Source organism: Barbatula barbatula, assembly GCF_947034865.1.
Source record: "Barbatula barbatula genome assembly, chromosome: 7".
Classification (NCBI taxonomy): Eukaryota; Metazoa; Chordata; class Actinopteri; order Cypriniformes; family Nemacheilidae; genus Barbatula; species Barbatula barbatula.
In genome coordinates, this window is record NC_136770.1 from 15003409 (window position 1) to 15025756 (window position 22348).

Genomic DNA, 22348 nt, shown 5'->3' on the forward strand with positions numbered 1-22348 from the left:
TACACCTCCCACTCATCGCCAGCTGTTGTTGCCGTACGGCTATGGAGATGAAGATGAAAGAACGAAACAGAGAGAGATATAGGAATAAAACAACTTATCCTTATCCTGAGCCATTGGGTCTGGAGGGTTAATCCCCTCCCTATAAGTTGTGCTTTTACCACGTGACGTCAGTGAACGGCCATTGGCCAAAGCTGACGGGAGACACATGGGAGCGGGGTGGGGAGGGGGCTGGGTTAGACAGGGTGGCATCTGCCTAATTCTGTTATGTAAAGAGGACTGGTAATATACTCTTATTATTGCTGCCTCTGGCTTTGTAATCATTACAGGATATGTGTGGTGGGCTTTCCCCTGTTCCGCCTTTAGGGATGTACATATATGGACAGCCGGTCAGGTCATGCTCAATATGACATAGTATTGCGTAGGTCATGATCAAAGCAAAACAATCAAGTATGTTGAGCACGTCACCGCTACTGAGCCATTTTTCTTGCTAACTGAAACACTGGGATTGATTTGGTACGCACGCAGCATACGTAGCACATCTTTTAGAACGAATCTCAGAGGCTTTCCATTTCCACCAGTGTTTCCATCTCTTCCCTTTTTTTACACAGCTCGACATGCAGGACAAAGGTCTCCTGGTCATTACTGCTGCTAATCTGAGGTGCAAACCTCTTTACAATGACAAAAATAGATCCAGCGCGATTCAGTATCATGAGCACAGGGTCATTAGCTGAACTTAAAGAATCCAGCAGGAAGAGAATAAGAAATAAAGATCACATTCTGCCAAATTATCTCCTGTGAAAATGTCAACATTCCATCACTAGAGCCGCACTGTAAAGACATCCAGATAACCTGTCACCTTTAATGATTAAATACGCTCATCCAGAAAATAGCACCTGCCCTTCCCAACACTTTCATATTGATTTGGAGGCTGGCCCCTCGGGTTCTCGCTTGTGCTTTCAACTTTCAACGCCTGCTATGTTATTTTTAGTTTGAGTAGAAGAAAGTAGAACACTCACCAGTTGACCAGCATGGCAGCATTGTTCTCCGCTATAAACGGTAGCTCCCCGTAAACACTCCAAAAGCTAAGCAGTAAAATCCACCAGAGTCGCATGTTTGAAGTTCTCAGTAGAGTCTCACCCCGTAGGGCACATCCAAAGTGGAATATCTGAAATGGGGCACTGCCAGTCCTGTGAGTGGGAAACGGGGGTTGCCACCTGCACCTCTTGATGAGGACATCCTTGTCCCCCAAGGCCTCCACAAAGCACGACGGTCAAAGTTTTCCTCAATTTCCGATGCTCAACAGCTTTCGGTTCCCTTAATTGGATCCGCTAGAGCCCTCTGCTTTTATCCCGGCTTTGATTCCCGGATCACGTTTTCCCTCTTTTTTTCAGAATTTTCCTATTTTTGTAGGCTGTCTCTGTGAGTTGAGAGAGTATATCCTGAACAAGGATGCCCCGGGCCGACAGTATGGATGGAACTATTGAAAGAGAGAGAGCAAGAGAGAGAGAGAAGCCTGCAGGATGCAGATTGTGACAAGGGATTAGTGGGACACAAAAATCCGATTTTGCCAGGAGAAAGCAGCCGTCATCAGTGGATTTTCTATAGTTTATCAGCCTGTGTGGCTCGAAAGGATTTTTTTAAAGCTTCAAATTCAATCTTCGCTTGGTTAACAGGATATATTTTTCACTCTGTATTCTATTTTCTATTCCGGTTAATGATTTACTTCACCGTGTTCCAGTGCACAGTGTGAAACATGTGTGACAACATAACTGCTCCTATTTAGATTGGATCTATACAGATGTCCTGATCTATGGGGTTGTTTCATATTAAAACACACAGACACACACAAAATATAATAGATTTATTTTTGTATAGGTTTGTTGGGTAGACATTACAGTAAACGCCCACTATTTGGTGCTAATGAGACCACCAAGCAAGACCTCACAACACTACTCTTTATTGAGTCTTTCACAATATCACAGTTTTAATAAACGATTATTGTGTGGCAAAAACAATTCCCAATAATACAAAAAAAATGTTGAATAAACTTCATTACAATTGATGAAAACTTTTCAACAAAATTGAATAATTTTTCAACAAAATCTAATTTGTTTGAAATTATTTTTGTAATCATGCATAAACTTAATTTTGTTTGTAATCTTGACTAAATGAAAATCTGTTTGATTAACAGTTAATATTATTATTGGTTGGACATAGTAACATGATGTTTGATCATCAAATTTGTTCTGTGTTCAAGTTGCCTAATTTTTGTTGAACAAACATAATTGCATATAACATTTAAAGGGACAGTTCACACAAGAATTACTCTCTAGTTGTTCCATATCTGTATAAATGTCTTTGTTTGGTTGAACACAAAGAAAGATTTGTACACGAATGCTTGTAACCAAATTCTTTGACCCCATTGAATACCATAGTAAGAGAAATGACAATGGTATTCACAAGTGCCCCATAACTGTTTGCTGTCCTACATTCTTCAAAATGTCTTCTTTTGTGTTCAACAGAACAAAAAAATATAAAGCAATTTTTCCTAATATGGTAGTCAATGGGGTCAAATAACTGCAATAAGCATTCTTCCAAATATCTTTCTCTGTGTTCATCAGAACAAATAATTGTATACAGATTTCAGAACTCGAAGGTGAGAAAATAAAACAAAATTTTTATATTTTTGGGTGGACTTTAGATTTTGTATTTAAAGTTCCAAAGTATGCCGGGTTAATGGAAGTCAGCTTCCAGTTCAACACACAACACAACACAACACAACACACATATGATTAAATCAATAAAAATCATGCTGTGTCAAAGCCAACAAGATATCACAATTTCTGATGTTTTTTTAAGAAATAAATGTGAACCTTTACTTTTTGCAAATTGAATTAAACTTGACGGACAAATATAAGGAGGGGGAGAGAAAGAGTTGGTGACCATTGTGGCTCTTAAAGCAAAGCTTTAAACGGTGCTGAAACTAGTGCTATTAGTGTGTTTCAGGCTCTTGCCCTGTCCACACTGGATTATTGCAATGCGCTTCTGGCTGGACTTCCTGCTTGCACAATCAAACCTCTCCAGATGATCCAGAATGCGGCGGCAAGAGTGGTCTTCAATGAACCGAAGAGAGCATGTAACTCCGCTCTTCATCAGGTTACACTGTTGCCGCCCGCATAAAGTTCAAAGCTATGCTCATGGCCTACAAGACCACCACCGGGTCTGCACCATCATATCTTCACTCGCTAATGCAGATCTATGTTCTTGCCAGATCCCTGCGGTCTGCAAAGAAACAACGACTAGTGGTACCATCCCAAAAAGGAAAAAAGTCACTCTCCCGTACCTTCTCTGGATCTGTTCCACATTGGTGGAATGATCTACCTGCTGCTACAAGATCAGCAGACTCTGTTGCCATCTTTAAAAAACGCCTAAAAACGCATCTCTTCCGTCAACACGTCGCTGATTGATTTTTCCTAATTCTCTTCCCTTTCCTTCTTTAAAAAAAATAAATAAATAAAAAAAACACTTACTAACCTCACTATTCTTAGCTTTGTATACTGTGCTAGGCTTTAATGGACTAGTTTGATGCACTTATGTATTTTGTTTCCTATGTTGTTATAATTGCTTCCAATGTTTCCTCATCTGTAAGTCGCTTTGGATAAAAGCGTCTGCTAAATGACTAAATGTAAATGTATGTCTAATATTCAAAATATCCTAGTAAAAAGCAATACATTTAAAATACATTTCTTTCATATTAAGACGTTTATATGTGACCCTGGACAACAAAACCAGTCTTATGGGTCAATTTTTCGAAATTGAGATTTTTACATCAACTGAAAGCTGAATAGTTAAGCTGAATAATTATTGATATGTGGGTTGTTAAGATGGGACAATATCTGGTGGAGATACAAGAGTGTAAAACTCTGGAAGTAAAGGGTGCAAAAAATCTAAATATTGAGAAAATCGCCTTTGAAGTTGTTAATCCGAGGCACTGTAGCAGGCCAACCACTCACAAAAATAAAGTTTTTATATATTTTGGGTTGAAAATTTACAAAATATCTTTATGGAACATGATCTTTACTCAATATCCTAATGATTTTTGGCATAAAAGAAAAATCTATAATTTTGACCCACACAATGTATTTTTGGCTTTTACTAAAAATGTTCCCGTGCTACTTAAGACTGGTTTTGTGATCCAGGGTCACATATGTATTAACATGTATTTACTGACATAATACTTACTGATGTAAAATTATAAGTAAACTTTATTTGGAGAACTACTTGTACACAATGAACATTACTTCATATTAAGCCTAAAATGTGTTTTAATGCCACTTTTGATAAAGATTTTAATGATTTTTTAAACAATATCAGTCTTTTAATTCAAGATTTTGAAATCATGAATGAAGTATTCGTGCAATACTTTAGCACAATCATATATACTTAAGTGTTTATCTTTAGTTGGACATCGGCACTATTTCTGCACAATGAAAGTGCAAAATCAGTTTTCCAATTTAGCTGAGGGTCTGAGGAAGCACAGCACCTTCAAATGTACAAAGTAAACACCAGTAAACACCAAATTCCAAATACTTTCCTTCACAAAAATAATCTTCTGAAAACCCTAATCACATAACGTTTCATTTGCTTTGATTGATATTATTATGTCACCATATTTCCTTTGTGCCGTTTCTTTCCATCCCTCTCTGTCTTTCTTCTTTTTTTTAAACCACTCAGCTGGTTTTCACTTATCCCCCAAGAGTTTAATCACCCTCTATCCCTTCTTTCCTTAGTCCTTTTGTTTCTTTAGCATCCCTTCTTACTTATCTTTCAATCACTCTTTCCAATCCCCATCCTTTCTCTCATTTTTGTGCTCTCCTGTTTCACTTTTCTTTGCAGGTCAATACACAGTGATGATGGCCCATTTCTACCTGAAGAGGAAGATTGGTTACTTTGTGATTCAGACCTACATGCCCTGCTTCATGACTGTCATTCTGTCCCAAGTCTCTTTTTGGCTGAACCGGGAATCTGTCCCCGCAAGGACCGTGTTCGGTAAGTGCTTCCTTCAACCATAGAAATTCTCTAAAAAACTCATTAAGGTTGGCTTAATAGTATCAGATATTTACTCCCTAAGGCTGACTGTACATAGAGCATCGTTGAGAAAATAGGCTATGCTACTTTTTCCCTCACCTGCTTTACTCTACATTTCTTTCGCCCATTAATGAACGATTTGCCTTATATGTCGATTATTCTCATCAAAATGGAAATCAACATTGAATGATACAATCAGAGGGAATCAAAAGCTAATCCACTCAAACGACTGTTTATGAAACGCACCGCATCCCATTCAGCTCTAAAGGCCTTGCATTGTGTCTTGGCAATATTCAGCAAATTGAACAGACAGTCCGCAAGGAATACGCGCCCACGCAAACAAGTACATCTCCATGACTCCAAACAGCTTTTGTAAACACGCACACGTATATAAACATGAACAGAGAGAGAAGCACTTGCTGATATTGCACATGCGAAGATGTTTTATTTGCATAGCCTGAGGCTAAGAGATCCCTGAGACCTATACCTGAGGGACTGTAGTATCATTCCTATTTATGTCGAAAACCACCGCTGTCCTTCTCTGCCTGGGGCTATCTGCAGATCTCTGACAGGGACAGCACACCTCCGTTCTTTCAGACAATTCCCAAGTACTGTTCTCTGATGCCTTGCACCAAGAATTATTAATGACACTGTTAGTCCAATGCCATTTTATATATTAGACAGGTCACCTAGACGTGAAAATTGTGTCGAGTCGTACTAAACTCACATGGTTTTCTTTAGATTCATACCAAAATGTAGCACTTATGCACTATTCTACGCCATTTTGTAGTATAAATAGTAGTGCGTTGATAATTCTAAAAAAGAAGCGCACTTCAAGTACCCGGACAATGCTCTTTTTCAACCGAAAATACGAAGTGTGGAACTCTGGACACTTAAAAAAGTAGCAGTTTCCTTTACTGGGTTTTGCAAACATCTAGCCAATAAAAAGTATTTAAATAGAATCAGGAAGATGACAGATTCAACGATTTCTTTAAGGGACTGTAATATACAGTATTTTACCTTGCAATGGTGTCCTATTTGGCCATTTGTTATTACTTTTTGTGTTTGTTTTTTGAAGCTGTGTTCCAAGCTGGTTTGCTTTGTTTTGTTGCTAAGTTTAGTTTACGATTTATGAACCAATATTTTATTCATGCACAATGTTTTAAATAATAAAAGATTGTGTCATCATATTTGATAAAAGAGAAAAATGTCCCTCGCACTGCACATTCACAAACTCTGCCTCTACTTTAAAGTTTTCGTCAGGCAAACAATGTCATTAGCATTGCTTAAAAGCATTTTGAATCGGTTTATGTGCCAGCAGCTCAATTAAAAAAAATAGAGAAATGTTGTGTGAATGAGATCGATAAATATGTAACAATGCTGTATATGTTCATAATCGATGTGTTTAATCCTTTCTCTCTTGTAAGGTGTGACCACTGTGTTGACCATGACCACCCTGAGCATCAGCGCCCGTAACTCCCTCCCCAAGGTGGCATATGCCACTGCCATGGATTGGTTTATTGCTGTTTGCTATGCCTTTGTGTTCTCGGCACTCATTGAGTTTGCTACAGTCAACTACTTTACCAAGCGCAGCTGGGCGTGGGATGGAAAAAAAGCTTTGGAGGCCCAGCAGCCAAAAGTGAGTTTTGTACATAGGGTCCGAAAACCATTTAGTCAGACTGAGTAAGGTGCAAGTAAACAAGTTGTTTATACCGTTTACAGATTTATATATTTAGGTTTATATATATATGTATATAAAAATATTTATTTATATTTAAATATTTATTTTTCATTGCCAGTAATTTCACCCCAAAAACATTATTTAGTTAATTAAATGTCACGTTCATGCATTTGTGATGCACAATTCTCAGAAAGGCTCAGAAACAAAGCAGTTGTTAAGCAGTGCAGTTGCGTAACATAACAGTTCAGTTCCATGTGATGTGAAGGTTACAATGCATTACTTGCTTCATAATAGTTATATAAAATTCTTGCTTTTTCTAAGTAAATGTTTGGAGACAGCTTTGGGAGTCCTCAGTCACAACATTTCAGATGGTGATACTTAATCAAATGTCAACCAATTATTAGATGTGCCCCAGTTGTGTTCAGTTGCTAATGGAAGTCAAATTTTGAAGTTCTACAGGATGAATATTTAGCCTTTACCCTGAATGCCGCTTCCTTGAGATTTCTGAGAGCTGCTCATTTGATGTACACCTAAATGACATATTTTCATTATGCAAGATCCGTCTTCACACGGGTAGTAATTTCATATTCGTGGTGGACAAACTGAATCCAAAGAGATGTCATTGCACATGTGACAGTGGTGGGTGGGTTTGTAAAAGCTCTACTGTTGCACCTCTGAAGGTCAGATCTGGACCTCCAGCACAGCCTTCTTAAATGTCACCCTTACACTTTTATTTTATCAAACGCCAACATACACCTCGTCTCCTGCAGAGGAGTCTTTTCACAAGCTTGAACCCCTGCTGAGGAGCCCTTCTGTAGGCAAGGGCAGGAAGTGACGGTCATAGAGGCCGTTCATTATCTGTGAGGTTTAATTTCTCATGCTTCTAGAGAGTCGAAGCTGTTAAGTCCTTGCGAGGGCTGTTTTTTAAGGTTATTCTGTGCACATGCTCCACAGTAAAGAAAAGATGAAGTAGAATGAATGGGCTGGCTAGAAGTGGAGCACGATCAATACGTCTGTGCAACTCCAAACCCCATGAGCAGGAATTGTGCCAGATTAGCTCTGCCCACCTGAACCCGAGTCCCCACACCACTCGCACGTATTCCCAACTATTTTCTTTTCGATCTAATGCACTGATGTTAGATCGAACAGAACATACAGTACCACACTACTGTTGTGGTGCTAATTGAAAAAGCCTTGAAAGGATGTGCAGAAACGGCTCCGAAAATGTATTGTAAAAAATGTCTCTAAGTCACAGGCACATACTCTTTGCTTAAATTGAGCACATTAGGTTCGATCAGCACTGCTGACAAGCCCTTTGAACCATAGTTTCGGCTGCTCAATTATACTGTCTCTTTATTAATTAATCTTTTCTCCAAGCCCTTCAAAGGTCTTCGTTTAACGTTCAGAGCCGAGTCCCTGTTAACACTTGACTGTATTTCACCTTTAATTAGAAGGTTATGACCTTCAAACAGGTCCATTATCTGGGCTTTCTCAGAGCAGTTAGTTAGCGGATTCACTCATACAATGAGTCTCATTTAAAGGCATCTGACTTTAACGATATCATCTCACCTTTCTCAACCACAGAAAAAAGACCCGTTGGCGCTCTCCAAAAAGCCGAACAATGCCTGTTCGGCTCTCACGAAGGACGCGGCTATCTCCACCATCTCCAACAGCACCGCCGTTCAGCTGAAGAGCGCAGAGGCCAAGCCAGCAATGGACCCCAAAAAGACCTACAACAGCGTCAGCAAAATTGACAAGATGTCCCGGATTGTGTTTCCTGTCCTTTTTGGGACTTTCAACCTGGTCTACTGGGCCACATACCTCAACAGGGAACCGTTAAAGGGAATTAAAGGAGACGTTTCTCCCACATAAAATTGTTGACCCCATCACGGCAGTCCCTTTACATCCTCTTTTTCTCCTCCACTACAGTATTTAATGACAAACTGACCCTGCAAGAAACGATGCCAAGCACTTGTCTACCACAATTCTCACTTCACTAATCTATAAGGAGATTGCTACTCTTGAATTTCCCTTTCCTGATATCCTAAATTGCATGATAGATTCAAAGCTCTATGGGAATATTATTGCCATATCTGCCTTGACTTTCTACTTTATATTCCCCTGTACTAGGATTTCATTGGTTATTGCATTCATCTTACAAGGAAATGAGCACCACACAAGCTTCTCTTTCAAACATTCGATTTTCCAAAGGATGGGGACAGAAATAATGCATTTGGCATCAACATTCATCACATAATCCAAACAGAGTTATGAAAAGTACAGCAAGGCCAAATGCTATGCAAAAAACATGGTTTTCTACTACAGTATACTGTAATCTATAATTGCTTATGAAACCTTTGCTTTGTACGAATGGATATCTGTTAATTTGAGTAGCTTTAGCATAAGGGTGTAAGGCAGACAGATAGCCATGCTAAATACCTTGACTTCAGAGGGAATAACTTCATACAAGTGCTCCAGAATTTCCTGCAACTACTTCTTAAAGCTAAGTTTGATTCTACTCTTGTCATTTTTCTAGGCTTTTACAAAGTAGCTAACTAGCATTGTGAACCCTAAAGGCAGCTTTTCACACTTTAGTCTCTATTCTGCAAAAGAATTTGGTGAGTGCGTGGCAGCCAAGACTTTCAAAGAATTTGTACATAGCTTGTGTATGCTTTGCTTTAATGTAGACGCTGCTTAACGTTAGCGAGGAAGAGCTAAAAGCGGATTCTGCTACGCTATTCAAATGTGCAGACAATTACCATAAATGCGAGCTAGCTCGTTAGCCGTGAAAATGCAGATTTGTATCGTGAACTATCGTGGGCTTTGACAGAATGTGACATTTCTTTACAGTTCATAGTTTTTAACTCATTGAACGTAGCTTTTTACACTGTTTATGCGACAGCCATTTTGTTGTTTTCTGTGCTGTAAATTAGTAAGGATTTTGATATTCTGGATCAGGTTGGGAAGAGTTGGCCTTAAATGTTGACATCTAGTACAAATATGGCTCTTTGACTGTATTTATTATCTGAATGGAACTCGTCAGGTAACAAGGTATGGAAAAGAGATACTCATGCACATGTCCAAGGTGCATCATTATTCAGAGCAGATTCTAAAATGGCTGTTTAAAATGTAAGAGAGAAATTATGTTTCAGAGATTGTAGCTGCTGTTGTCAAAGCATGTGAAAATGAAGCTTTTTGAATCTGACATGTCACACCAACACCAGCTCCAAGCTTCCACACAAACGCATGGCTACTTTTTCGGGGACTAAAATTGATGGAGGAACGACCACCTTGTTAGAGCAACTCGAGAAGACTACAATTATTCTGTTCCGAACGTTTTACATGAAAGTGAGATGGCACAAAGAACAAAGTGACCCCGTGGATCCCTGTGTAGGTCATTAAGGGGGCCGACTACAGCAGCCATTAAGCCCAGTTCATCTGTAAAGCACTCAGGCCAATAGGAGCGAGAAATGAAAAATGAATGAGTTAAAGAGAGTGGGTAATGTGCCCTTTTACAACAGTGGATGGTTCCAGAAATGTGAAGTGTGTACAGTTCCTCAAAGCATACATGTCTATAGCAATAAATTCATGCCTGATATATTTCTCGAGTATGTTCTGTGATTGCTCTGCTCTATGGACATTGTTTTGACTTTTTTTTCAAATTATTGGCTTTTGAATTTGTAAAAAAAATTGTTACAAGGATTATTCTAGTAGTTACAGTGGAAACATCACTGTAGAATACACACCCATGTAACCTAGTAAATATGTATGCAGTTCCATTGCATTGCTAAATGCTTGACTGCACGGCAGAGGAAATTTATTTTGTTTACCGGGTTACGGATGCTCTTCACAGACTCATGTCAACAAGATTTTGTGCGTGAAGCTTAGCATGATATTTTCCTAATGGAAGAGTTGCTGAAGCCACTGTAACTGGAAGAAGGATTCTACAGATTACTCCTGGGATTATACAAACACACATGCATGCGCATGCATCAAGAGCGGAGTTCCTGGAGCAGCGAGGATACCGAATCCTTCCTCTGGTCCTCTGCGCTATCAACATCTGCCCCACATCTGTTCCAGTAGGATTTAACTCCACTTAAGTTGCTTTTTCCAACTGGTGCTCCTGTTTATGGTACCAATATAAACTAGTATAAGTGCAACCAAATGACTGCATCTCTGCATTGTGTACGATCTTATAGTCTAGAGGATTATCAGATATTCTGCTGTGTTTAGTGTGCGATGTCAACTCATGCTATACAATAGGAAAGTACAGCTGCAAGCGAACTGGTCGTAAAACGTACCAAGAATATACAAATTAAATATTTGTGAATTCTGTGAATCTTCCATTTTGCTGTTATTGCCACACGGTGCGCCACTTGAGCTTCCTAAATGTTAAGCTATGCTGCTTCTTTATCTATGTCTAAGTCGCTCTGACATTTATTTGACATCTCATGCTTTTGTTGCCGAAAGACTTACTTCATTTTAATACATGTAAGGCGAGTGTAAGCCACTCCAATATACTTAACTCATCTCTCACACAATAATGCACAGCATGCCAATGGACCTTAAACCTTTAATCCCCTGAGTGGCACATGCAAAGCTAGGAATCCTATTCCTGGTGCCGGACTGGAATTCCGCTAGTGTAGAAAAAAAGTATTTTTTTATAGATACATTATTCATACATAACGCTTTCATATTAGCAAGCTTTCCAGTAGCTCAGTGGTAAGAGCATGGTGTTAACAATGCTAAGGTTGTGGGCTTGATCCCAGGGGATTGCACATACTTAATGATGTATAGGATGATGCAATGTAAGTTGGCTTCGGATAGAAGCGTCTGCCAAATGCATAAATGTAAATATTATTATTTAGAAAATGTCACATTGCTTAAAACTTTTGATTATGTTTTATGTCATTTCTAACATTTATGCATTGGCAAATCCAGAAATGACTGCTGAAAATCATTACAAATTGTGAAAAGACTGTTAACCTGAAAAACATTTGAAAGTAAAACATGAATAGCGACGAATCAAAGATGGTTAAGAAACAAACAGTATTCTTATAACGTCATTTGCTCCGTGGTTTACTAGATCGGTTGCACCCTTTGAAATTCCACAACATTCTGTTCAATTTAATATGTACCGTTGTCTGTATGTGGCTCTTCTTATCTGCATTACTGGACTCAACCACAAGAGGATAGTCTATGATACATTTGCAGCCTGGGCGTCTCTGCTCTCTCTAAGGGAGACACCATAGCCACATTAAAACTTGGGAACGAGGCGAAATAGGTCGACGTAGTTTTGTGTGATTATAAAATAAATCACCATTGCACCATTTCTTCCCCAAATGACAACTTTAAAATAATGAAAACAGATGAGCGAGTGCCGCAGGTATCGAACCTTCTAGAAAAGTCTAAAAAGAAATTCTGGGAGCGCGCATACGAGAGAAAGGGGCTCGCGCTTTTTCCTGAAGCGCGTGGGCGAGCGGGAGCTGCCTGTGGTGATAAATGTCGGCGCTGTCTCTCAAATATTATACTGCATATGTGCACCTGATCACATACAGCAACAACGGTGCGGATACAACATATGGATTCATATTTGCAGCAATTGGCTTCGTTTAAACGCTACATTCGAAGCAGAACTTCTATATCCGGAGCCAACTCAAATAAACGATAAGATACTTATCGAACAAATGAAAACGTAACTGACCACAAGGGCAGAAAACGATATTTGACACTAAACTTAATTTAGTTATGCGGCGCAATGCCAAGAGCAGTTTTGACGTGTTTTCGTCAAGCTCTGTGGTAATTCATCTTCAAATAGGTTGATCATATTTTCTTCACCCTCAATCTTGGTTTATTGTCGCGAATCACGAAGGTTAATCGCGCCTTCGTGAATGCGCATGCAAAGTAATTACAGCAATTACGCGCCAATTTCCATTTCGAATACAGTCAGCGCGATAGTCATTTACCAACATAAACCATCGCGTCTCCTCGATGTTCTGGAACAGGATCTCAACTTGCACCTCACTGCTCGGATAAAGAGACGTGGCTCTTTATGACGTAATTCGAAGAGAGCTGGAGCATCTGTGGCTTGAAGGTGTCCACTTTGGAAGTTTGCGCCCTGCCTTTTGTGTGAACGTCAGTATGTATGTGTATCTGTTGGTGCAACCGAAGGCAGCGCAACTTCAAGGAGCAGGAGGGGCTATTTTATTATTTGATCTGATTAATTGCCAATGTAAGTGAACTGTAAGCACCGGACTCTACCTGAAGAGGTCTCGACGTTCTCTCTGGACTATAACCTAAGACTATTCGCCAGATTGTTTATTTGAAGGTAATTGTTGGAGTCTGGAAGAAAAGGCTGCGGCTCTGTCCCTTTTTCTCCTCAGCTGTGTCTCCGCGCAGCCCCCGCTCTGTGCCACATTCAACACGGAGTCAATCTCAACTAAAACATGTCCACCAAATTGTTCCTCTACTTCTCACTTCTGTCAGTGTTTCGTGTATGGTAAGTGACGTCGCTGCTCTCTTGTCTCGACATTTGATTCGGTTTGGAAAGCATAATTGTGCACATAGCTAGTTTTGTTATACTCTAGAAAAGTCTTATTGATAATTATTAGCCTTTAGTCTAGTGTCCGACGCCACATATCACCAATCTGACGATGATGCACGCACCGAGCACTTTTGCCTCAAAACTTTTAAAATACGTCTAATATTACATTCTATTCCTTAAGTTAAAGACTCTGGAATGTTTTTCTCAGTCATTGCATAGAAAGTGGTGGAAGATTTGTCGTTTTATCTATCTGCTTATCTTTCCAAAGGGCATCTCTGTGGGTCTTCTCGTTTGAGAATGGTCTAGATATGTTATTTTCTTATTGTGAGCGACTGTAAGGTTTCGATTTCTATAATGAATTAATCTGACAGTCAATGACTTCCACGCTTGTACAAAATCGTTGCAGTTTAGCACAGATAATGGTCTGACTAAAGAGATTCAACATTTTATTTCATAACGAGTTGAGCTTGCATAAGGAGTTATTTTAATTAGCTTTATTAATTTAATCGTTTTACATTCAATTTATATTACAAAAAATCTCTCTCTAAATGTTGCGTTGCGGAATTGTCGTCTACAAACAACAAAATAAATTACTTAAACCCATTACACATGCTCACTGCTTGTTGGACAACGTCTTTACAAAAGTAAAAAAATGGTGACACGGGAATTACATTTTCTTTTCTTTCTTTAGTTCTCAAACCGTCGCTTCTGAGGATGACGAGTACGACGACGTAACTGTGAATCAAATGTTGGCCCCCAAAACCCACGAGACGGACGCAACGCAAATACTAAACAACTTACTAAAGGAATATGACAAAAAACTTCGCCCGGACATTGGAGGTGGGTCAGTGTTAATTTTATATCGAGAACAACGCTCCGCACAGTCACGCGGGATTGTGACTCTGTCCATGGTGCTGAAATGTGTTCAAACTTCTCTTGTGGCTTTGTTTCCATGCATTACAAACAGACGTATTACGTTTATAAAGGGAATTTACATTCATTTACATTTATTGTGACTGTTTATTGTCTTGGTTGTGAATTGCATTAGCTGTATTGTATGTGAAGCTTAGAACAGACCTGCAAATTATTCAGAGTAGCTCAGCGGAGTGGAGGCAACAATTTTCCAATTGTAAGCAACAGCTAGACTGCGTGTTTATGGTTCAGCCTTAAGTAAATGAATCCCTGTAGCAGTGGAACATTCTCCAGTGATTTTCTACTTGCCATTTCATATTTTTTCATTTGCTTTCTTTTTTCAACCATGCAGTACTCATCATAACCACTTGGACTGCACTTTTGAATTTAATGTGACAGATTTGCTTGTCTTCATGTTTCAAGAGTTGCATTAGCTTACTTGCCTTCACAAAACTACTCTCCAAAAGTAGGATTCCTAGATCTGGCAGGAGTTTCTGCTGTTCAGCCAGAGTAACATGCCATTTTCATTTCACCTCAGACTAAGAGATTGATGCTCTTTTCCAGTAAATGCAATGTAATGGAGTGTCATAAGAGAAAATCACAATCTGAAATTCTCTTCTTGATCAGAGATGTCACAGCAGAGAATCTCAACTGCTCTTGACAGATCTGTCGGGTCTGTTATTTGTTTTCAGGCATTGTCGTGATACATCAAATATGATTGGATTTAAAGCATTCCCGAAGACCCCATTGCTGGAAAATCTATTTTTTTGTTTGTTTTTAATGAGAGGAACAACCTCTATGTTTGATGGATGTCAGTATCCAAATTATATTTCTATATTCTGATGTGTAAGAGGGAAGAGTGTTCATGTGCTTTCTCAGACAAACACACACACACACCTACATCGACCCACACAAGTCAAGCATATTGCCTCTGAGCTACCTTGGCGTGAAATAGCTTTTGTTTTTCTCTTCTGTGGTCGGTCTGTAGAGAACTGTAGTGTTGTAAAACAGTCAAAAATACCTTTGAATGGTTGTGTATAAAGACACTTACACAAAACAGTATCACAGATGTGCAAACAAATGCACAAAACCAGTGAACATATGCTGATGGGCACATCTCAGATTTGTCAACTCAGGTGCAGAGTGGAACATTGAAAGGGGCTCTGAACATACCGCTGGACTGTGGTTTCCCTCCCCGCTTATGTCTCAACCCACACACACTCACACCCACACTCTCTTTGTCTCTCCCTCTTTCCTTTATCAGACTCCGTATTATAAGATATTACATTTTTACCTCTTCGAATTTAGAGCTAAATTAGAGAAAGAAACCTCTTACAGATTTTCATGAGGCTTGTTATAAAGTACGATAACAGCAAGCGAATAACCCAATTCTCTTTCGGCTATAATTATTTGTCTAATAGTGTTGGGGTATTAAGCTAATGTGTTGTGCTGTTGGCATCATGTCCAGCTTCCTGTGGAGTTGTGTGTATTAAATCTGCAGTTCTGGTCACATTATCACAATGGACAAGTATAGATTTTTCACAATGGAATGTAAAACAACCCTCAGAGACGAGTAGCACGATTTAGCATCATCACTTGAATGGTAGACACTAGTGGAATAGTTGGAGCTATTCAGAATTCTCCTTGGATCCTTATTATAAAAATGTTTCCTTTGTAGACCAACCCTGATCTTTGTAAATAAATTTAAGACCAGGCTTAATATTGCATACATCCAATAAAACCTGCTCAAGAAGGTTTTAATACATATTGATCGTATCTTCACAGCCAAATAGCACCACAGACAAGTTTACTGCAGGAACTTACAAAACTTCAAGTAAATTTAGTTTGTCCTCTATAAAATAACAAAACCTCTGAAGTATGTCCATTGAGATTTAGTCAAATAACCATATATGGAAGGATCAGAAGACACACATTACAGTATACAGTAGGTTTTAGCTGTCCAGCAGCATACTGGCATGTTTTAAAACAAGTGTACAGCATTGTTGTCATAATCTTATTATACCTGTAATAATGAGAGATGCTTGCTATCTCTTATCATACCGAAAGCATCTGCCAACTGCATAAGTGTAAAATAGTGCATTACCGTCAATGTAAACATGGCTCTATTTTATGGAGTTTGAAAATGGGTGGCAGTCCATCTGCAGAAGTGAATTAGCTGAAAGGGAAGTTGTTTGCGTTGGCTGGGCGGCGAGAACTTGTCTCATTGAGCTTAATTCTATCGGTGTCCTTATCAGGGTCCATTTTGCCAATGAAATGACCAGTGGTTCACTCGTCTTCACTGACTTTTCCTCTTCAGCTTCCATTTGTTGTTTTTGCGCCTTTTGTTGGCCAATGTTCAAGGCGTCCATCTGTGCTGAGCTCAATCAGCTAGTTACAAGGTTGTCTTTTAAAAGGGTCACATGACTGAGTTGTGGCGTTCTGAAAGCAGGAAAATGGCTTGTGCATTAAAGCTAATATTCAAATGCAATTATGAAATGGAGCCATTACCGTTTTTTAGAAAGGTACCTAACAATAAAAGACAGCTAATCTTTATGATAATTTACATTAGATGGATGCATTTTAAATGATTTGTGATGTATAAGAGCATTTGCTAAATTGACTGGGTAAAGTATTGTTGATGGAAGTTGACATAGAGTATCATATTCAGTGTAGCATTAAAAGATTCTCTTGACTGCATTGTTTTACTAACAGTATATACAGAAGAGTGATTGACAGTGTCAGAAAGTGATTTTCTTCTTATCTTTAACAGGCAATGTTTTTTTTAGAATACTGTAAAACACAGAACCATTTATTTTAAATGTTTGAATCAAAGGCATTTGAAACAGTGTATTAAAATGTTGCCATGGTGACTAAATCATAACATGATACCAGGTTCAGGTTACTTTGTGTACCCGTAGGAAGATTTGGTTCGCATTGTTTTGTTCTTACATCTTACACACTTTTACAAACAACACAGACAATTTCTCATCTGCACTAAAGCAAGTACTGTAAAATAATTAAAGCTAATTTAATAGTATATACAAATATTAAATTTATAATAGAGATACACCGATACAAAATGTCTCCACTGATAATGACAGCTGTTTATTCAGATTGATATCTGCTTATCCCGATTCTGAACAATAAATTAATATATCTTTACTTTGGGAATTTACAAATTCCTTGCATTTTCCTGTTATATTTTGATTAACAGGATATATCGGCTGTTTTTAAAATATCAGCCAGTAACAAAAAAAGTCTGATAAGGCAGTTCGTAGCATAGGCAATAGTTTAGAATCTATTGATTCCTATTCATAGACACAAATTCCCCCCTTTTTTCAATGACAGTCAAGCATGCACTTTTTCCGTCTAACTTGGCATGTTTTCAGACCACTTGTGAATGTACAATACATTCAGAACCTGATTTTAAAGGAAGTTGAACATATTTGAGGTGGCTGACCAACACCATATCCCACCGCAAACAAAAAAGTACAGCTGCAAAGGCTAACTTTGCTAAAACTTTTATGAGGTGGCAAAAATATTTTATTTATTTTATGAGGTGGCAAAGCAACGATAGAGGCCCACCCTAAACCTAACATCACAGGAGCAAAGTCAAATATAAAAAAACCTACAAATGAAATGACACGAAAGAAACAGGAAATTCGTGTCTATGAACAATAAATCAATAGATTACATTTTGTGCCAATGTCACGAATTAAAAATAAATAGTAAAATAATAAAGAGACTTTTGTTCAGTTGAATAATGGCTGCTGGAACAAAGATGTTTTTATACCACTTTTGTCATGAACAGGTAAGGGAAGAACCCAATTGCAGGCAGACACAGGGATGACGGGGTTAACAAAGATTTTATTATAAAATAAACACAAAAAAAACCCCACAAGGGGGTAAAACAAGACAAGATAAATAATAATCAGGACACGGACTAACTAGACTGAGAAAAAATAAAACACTAAGGACACGACTAGACTCACTCACTCACTCACTCGGGTACTGAAACACTCAAGGAAGGTTAACGAGACAAAAGGGCGGGAAACACTGACGAGACACGAGAAAGCACATGGCAAGTCAGAATCAAAACAAAGCCATGTCTTTCTCACACAAAAACCTAAGGCTATGCCATGACTCCGCTGCAAGACCTAGAATAAACATGACATGCTGGCGGAATCATGACAACTTTGCACTTCTCTGTGGGACTAGGAACATACAGTACATCCAGATATGATATAGAAAAAGGCCTGGAATTGAACAAAGAACAGAAATTAAACGTGAAATGTTTAAACAGATAAAAACCGGGGAAGTCTCTGTGGTAGCATTTTAAATATCTTGAGAATTTTTGTCACTCAGGTTGGCATGCTTCCCCCGAGCCTTCATTTCCGACCTTGGAAGATGATATGATGCCATTAAATCAAATGTCTGTGCGCCAATCTTCAGGGGTATGCATTTGCGCATTTTTGGTACTGACACAGCAGCTATCACAGAAGAACTTGTGTCACAGAGGCCCAGTTGTGTCAGCTTTCCTTCGGCTGAGCTGTAGGGGAAACCCTCCTAAGTGGGTCAACCTCCCTCTTCTTTCTGTGTTTAAGTGCACCGAGCCTCGCACAGCCAGGCGGCATCATTAACCAGGGTAAAGGAATGACTGGGTATGAGGAATCAGGAACATTAAACTCATGTGACACGCATGCATTCAAAATGCAGGAAGTGATTCCTGGGCTATCCATGCAAGTTCCCTTCGAAAGGCGAGATGCTTTTATGGCATGTGGCAGATGTGCTCAAACGATTCGTTTCGTCTGCTGCATAAATTGAGGAAGAAGAATAATTTCACTTTGGGTAAGTCCCCTGACCAGCCCCCTGGAGGAATACTCATTATAAACTGCTAGTGTACGTTAGCCTTGATTCATCCCTCTAACAGAAAGATTGAGAAAGCTGGAGGCGTGGAGGGGGTAGGTTGGGGGAAATCCGTCTGGTCATTACCATGTTGTGATTTTTTCACAGTGGAGAGATAGTGTGTGGTGCGAAAGATGTAATGGTCCAGAAACAAAGCGATAGAATGTGGGAGGGAGAAAAAGAGAGAAGTGTAGAGAGAAGTACAGTAAACAAACCCTCAGGCAAGAGTGCCAGCCTGTAGAAATATGTGTTTTTTGTAGATTCATATGCATACTGTTGTCAATGGGGTAAGTTGGTTTATGTCAGGCTCATGACTCCACTTCTAGGCCTTTCTCTCTCTCTCAATTTAGTTTTTCTTTTCTCATTGAAGTCATGATGGGTACTTATACTGTATGAGCAGCAGTCAGTTTTTCACACATGTCACTCAACCACTGCGCTCTGCTCTATACATCAAGTGTGACATGTTTACCAAAGATCTGTTCTATTGAAGTCACAGAGGGTCAAACTTACATCTTGTGGTATTTTACCCAAATAGACAATAGCCTGTTATTGGCATATGGCTTAAAGGACAGTTCACTAAAAAAATTAAAGTCCTTTATGATTTAATGACCCCCTTGTAATACTAAACCCGCACCGCAGGGTCTAAAATGAACATTTGTGATTTTAGTGTAAACAACTTACAGATACAGTGGTGTGATACAGTTAATGTTCAATATGTTTTCTTGCAATTTTTAAGTAGCTCAGTGGTAAGAGCATGGTGTTAACAACACCAAGGCCGTGGATTCGATCCCAGGGGATGGCACATACTTAGAAACAAATGTATAGGACAATGCAATGTATGTCGCTTTGGATAAAAGCGTCTGCCAAATGCATAAATGTTAATGTGCTTTTGTGCTTTGAAGAAATGTTATTGTCTTAGGAATTTTTTTTTAAATAGACAAAGCTATTAGTAAGTAGGGCAACATGTAATTTTGGATTCAAAATAATAAAAAATATACAGCCGCAAAAAAGAGACCATTTCAGAAACTGGTTTTCTTGTTTTAAAATGTACTATTTAAAGGTATGTGTTTGGGTAAAATTACATTCTCTTACTATATGTTTTCCAAATTTCAAATAAAAATATAATTTCTATTTGCATTTATTTGCAGAAAATGAAAACGGGAGAAACAGGTCTACATAATAGAAACGATGCTTTGTATTTTTTCATACCTCCAATATTGCAAAGAAAACAAGTTCATATTCACTTTTAAGCAGTAATATTTGCCTACATGTATTTAGGAAAAATTCAAATTTTATTAACCTTCCATCGTGTCCTAACCAGACAACGCGGCACATTAACTTTTTTCCATGTTAATCCGAGGTTTTGCCCTAACCAGCCGTGACAGGGTTGCGCGACGAGCAAAGGCAATTTCTATTTTCGAAACAGTTTGTTTATCTGCGACATGGCGGCTGACAGCTCCGCCCACACAAGAATCTCATTTGATGTAAGTTCTGCAGCTCATGAATATTAATAGCATATTAATGTGCTGACATCACTGAATTCATGAGAACAGAACGCATCTCTCTGCATGTGCCCTCTGCAGCTGCATTGCGAGAAGGTGCGTTGACAGCAAAAAACTGTTCTGATTGGCTGTGTTTTGTGATTTATTGTAGCGTCCAGCCCCTTTTTCATGTTCGGTATGGACAAACTAATTGCTTATCGAAGGAATCTCATCTCATCGAGTTTGCATTCTGACTCCTTTACAATGTTAAACGTGCTGTCTTTTCATGCTTAACATGGTCAACTTGTCAAAAAACGAGTTGGACGTATTACGTAGTATTTCTGTGCTCAATACACTCCCCCAGCATTCGTACAGGTATCAAAACGTTTTGAAAAAATCGCTACGTAACAACTTTTCTTAGTCACTCATTGGACAATTCTCCTGGAAAAGCAGGAGAAGGAGCATGCGCACAAGTAATTTTCACTTGTGTGGAGGAGAGAGACAGCACTATGTTCGCGAAGTTCAGCTGTGAATGTGCATTTGGGTGATGAATGTGATATAAATTATGTTTTTATTAACAAAGTTTGGGAGGAGATGGAGCGTATAATCAATCTGCATCAGCAATTGCAGCCTTCTACCCTATCAGACCCAGCAAACTATCCAATAAATAAGGTAACCCTATGACCTACACTTTCTCAGTCTGCGACATCTCAAGTCCATGAAACAGCTCAACTCTACGACAGCTCAAGTCTACGACAGCTCAAAAGTCTTCGACATGTTAGACTCCTCGTCTTCTGCCGAAAACTAAAGCTCCAACGCCCAGGTCATGGCAGCTCATTCGAGCAGCGCACCGGCGAGGACCCCAGCTCAGCCATGCGGTCGATCAACTCACTGCTCTACTCCTCGCGCTTCAAAGCGCCGACGTCAGTCGCCACCTAGATCTGCCGAGTGCCAGCTTCCTTCCATAGCGTCATCTTACGCTTCTGTGCCATCCACCCATAGGGAAGTGGACCATCACCAGCTTACGCCCCAGCCCTCGATCCATCACTTGTCTCCGGAGGAACAAGAAGCCAGATTTATCAGGTGCGGATATAGATCTTTTTAACCTTCTTTCCCCACTTGCTCTCCCGTCATCAGATCGCCAGATTGCCTACGGCTATCTTTGCCTCACCTTTAAAAACACGTCCCATAGTCACACTCGCCCCCTCTCATTTTCCGAATTCACTGCTGCATTCTCACAATATTCGGAAGTCATCTGTTCAGCCTTCCCTCATAGGAGGTGCAAGCTCAGCAACTATCTAGCCATAGTCAGGGTATCAGGGTTGCTTAGGGGAACCAGAGCCCCTACTGAGCTCCACAACCGGGTCTTCTTAGGAATCAATAACATCACCTGCGCAGTTTGTCGCTCAGTGACCCACAGCACCGCTGTTTGCCCCCTGGTCAACTCCCCCGCTCTTTCAAGCCCAGTCACCCCTCCCACCGTCTCCACCGCTCACGTTCCGCTCCTGCTAAATTTCCCAGCCAACCCAACCCCCCTTGACCCCGCCATTTCCCGCACACATGGAGCTTGCATGAGCTATAACGCAGGTAAATGTGTTATATTTGCAAAAAGCTTGCATGTTTGCAGCCATGAATGGTATGTCCTGTGCGCTGAAAAGACAATTAAAATCTAAACCCTACCTTTCGACTCCTGTGAATGTTTTGCACTTGGACTTTGAATTATCAAACTACCCTGAC

The 22348-nt window shown here is 39.5% G+C and overlaps 3 protein-coding genes across 8 annotated transcripts in view; 2 read left to right on the forward strand and 1 right to left on the reverse strand.

Moving 5' to 3' along the window:
• The window catches only part of gabrb3 (gamma-aminobutyric acid type A receptor subunit beta3), a gene marked incomplete at both ends in the record, with an annotated part of 65800 nt that extends 64689 nt beyond the window's left edge, over nucleotides 1-1111 (reverse strand). The window contains one exon of the mRNA XM_079460277.1: nucleotides 1017-1111. Coding sequence (XP_079316403.1) covers nucleotides 1017-1111 — 95 coding nt within the window. The remainder of the gene's footprint in view (nucleotides 1-1016) is intronic.
• The window catches only part of gabra5 (gamma-aminobutyric acid type A receptor subunit alpha5), a 44113-nt gene extending 33744 nt beyond the window's left edge, over nucleotides 1-10369 (forward strand). For 4 of the 6 annotated variants that reach the window (XM_079460283.1, XM_079460280.1, XM_079460281.1 and 1 more), the window contains exons 8-10: nucleotides 4897-5049; nucleotides 6516-6727; nucleotides 8354-10369. In XM_079460283.1, coding sequence (XP_079316409.1) covers nucleotides 4897-5049; nucleotides 6516-6727; nucleotides 8354-8641 — 653 coding nt within the window. In that variant the 3' untranslated portion in view covers nucleotides 8642-10369. The remainder of the gene's footprint in view (nucleotides 1-4896; nucleotides 5050-6515; nucleotides 6728-8353) is intronic. The other 2 variants (XR_013786899.1, XR_013786900.1) reach the window with 1 other exon arrangement.
• A 2846-nt stretch (nucleotides 10370-13215) lies between these two features.
• Nucleotides 13216-22348, forward strand: part of gabrg3 (gamma-aminobutyric acid type A receptor subunit gamma3) — a gene marked incomplete at both ends in the record, with an annotated part of 102362 nt that continues 93229 nt past the window's right edge. The window contains 2 exons of the mRNA XM_079460286.1: nucleotides 13216-13268; nucleotides 14005-14153. Of these exons, the coding sequence (XP_079316412.1) occupies nucleotides 13216-13268; nucleotides 14005-14153 (202 nt within the window). The remainder of the gene's footprint in view (nucleotides 13269-14004; nucleotides 14154-22348) is intronic.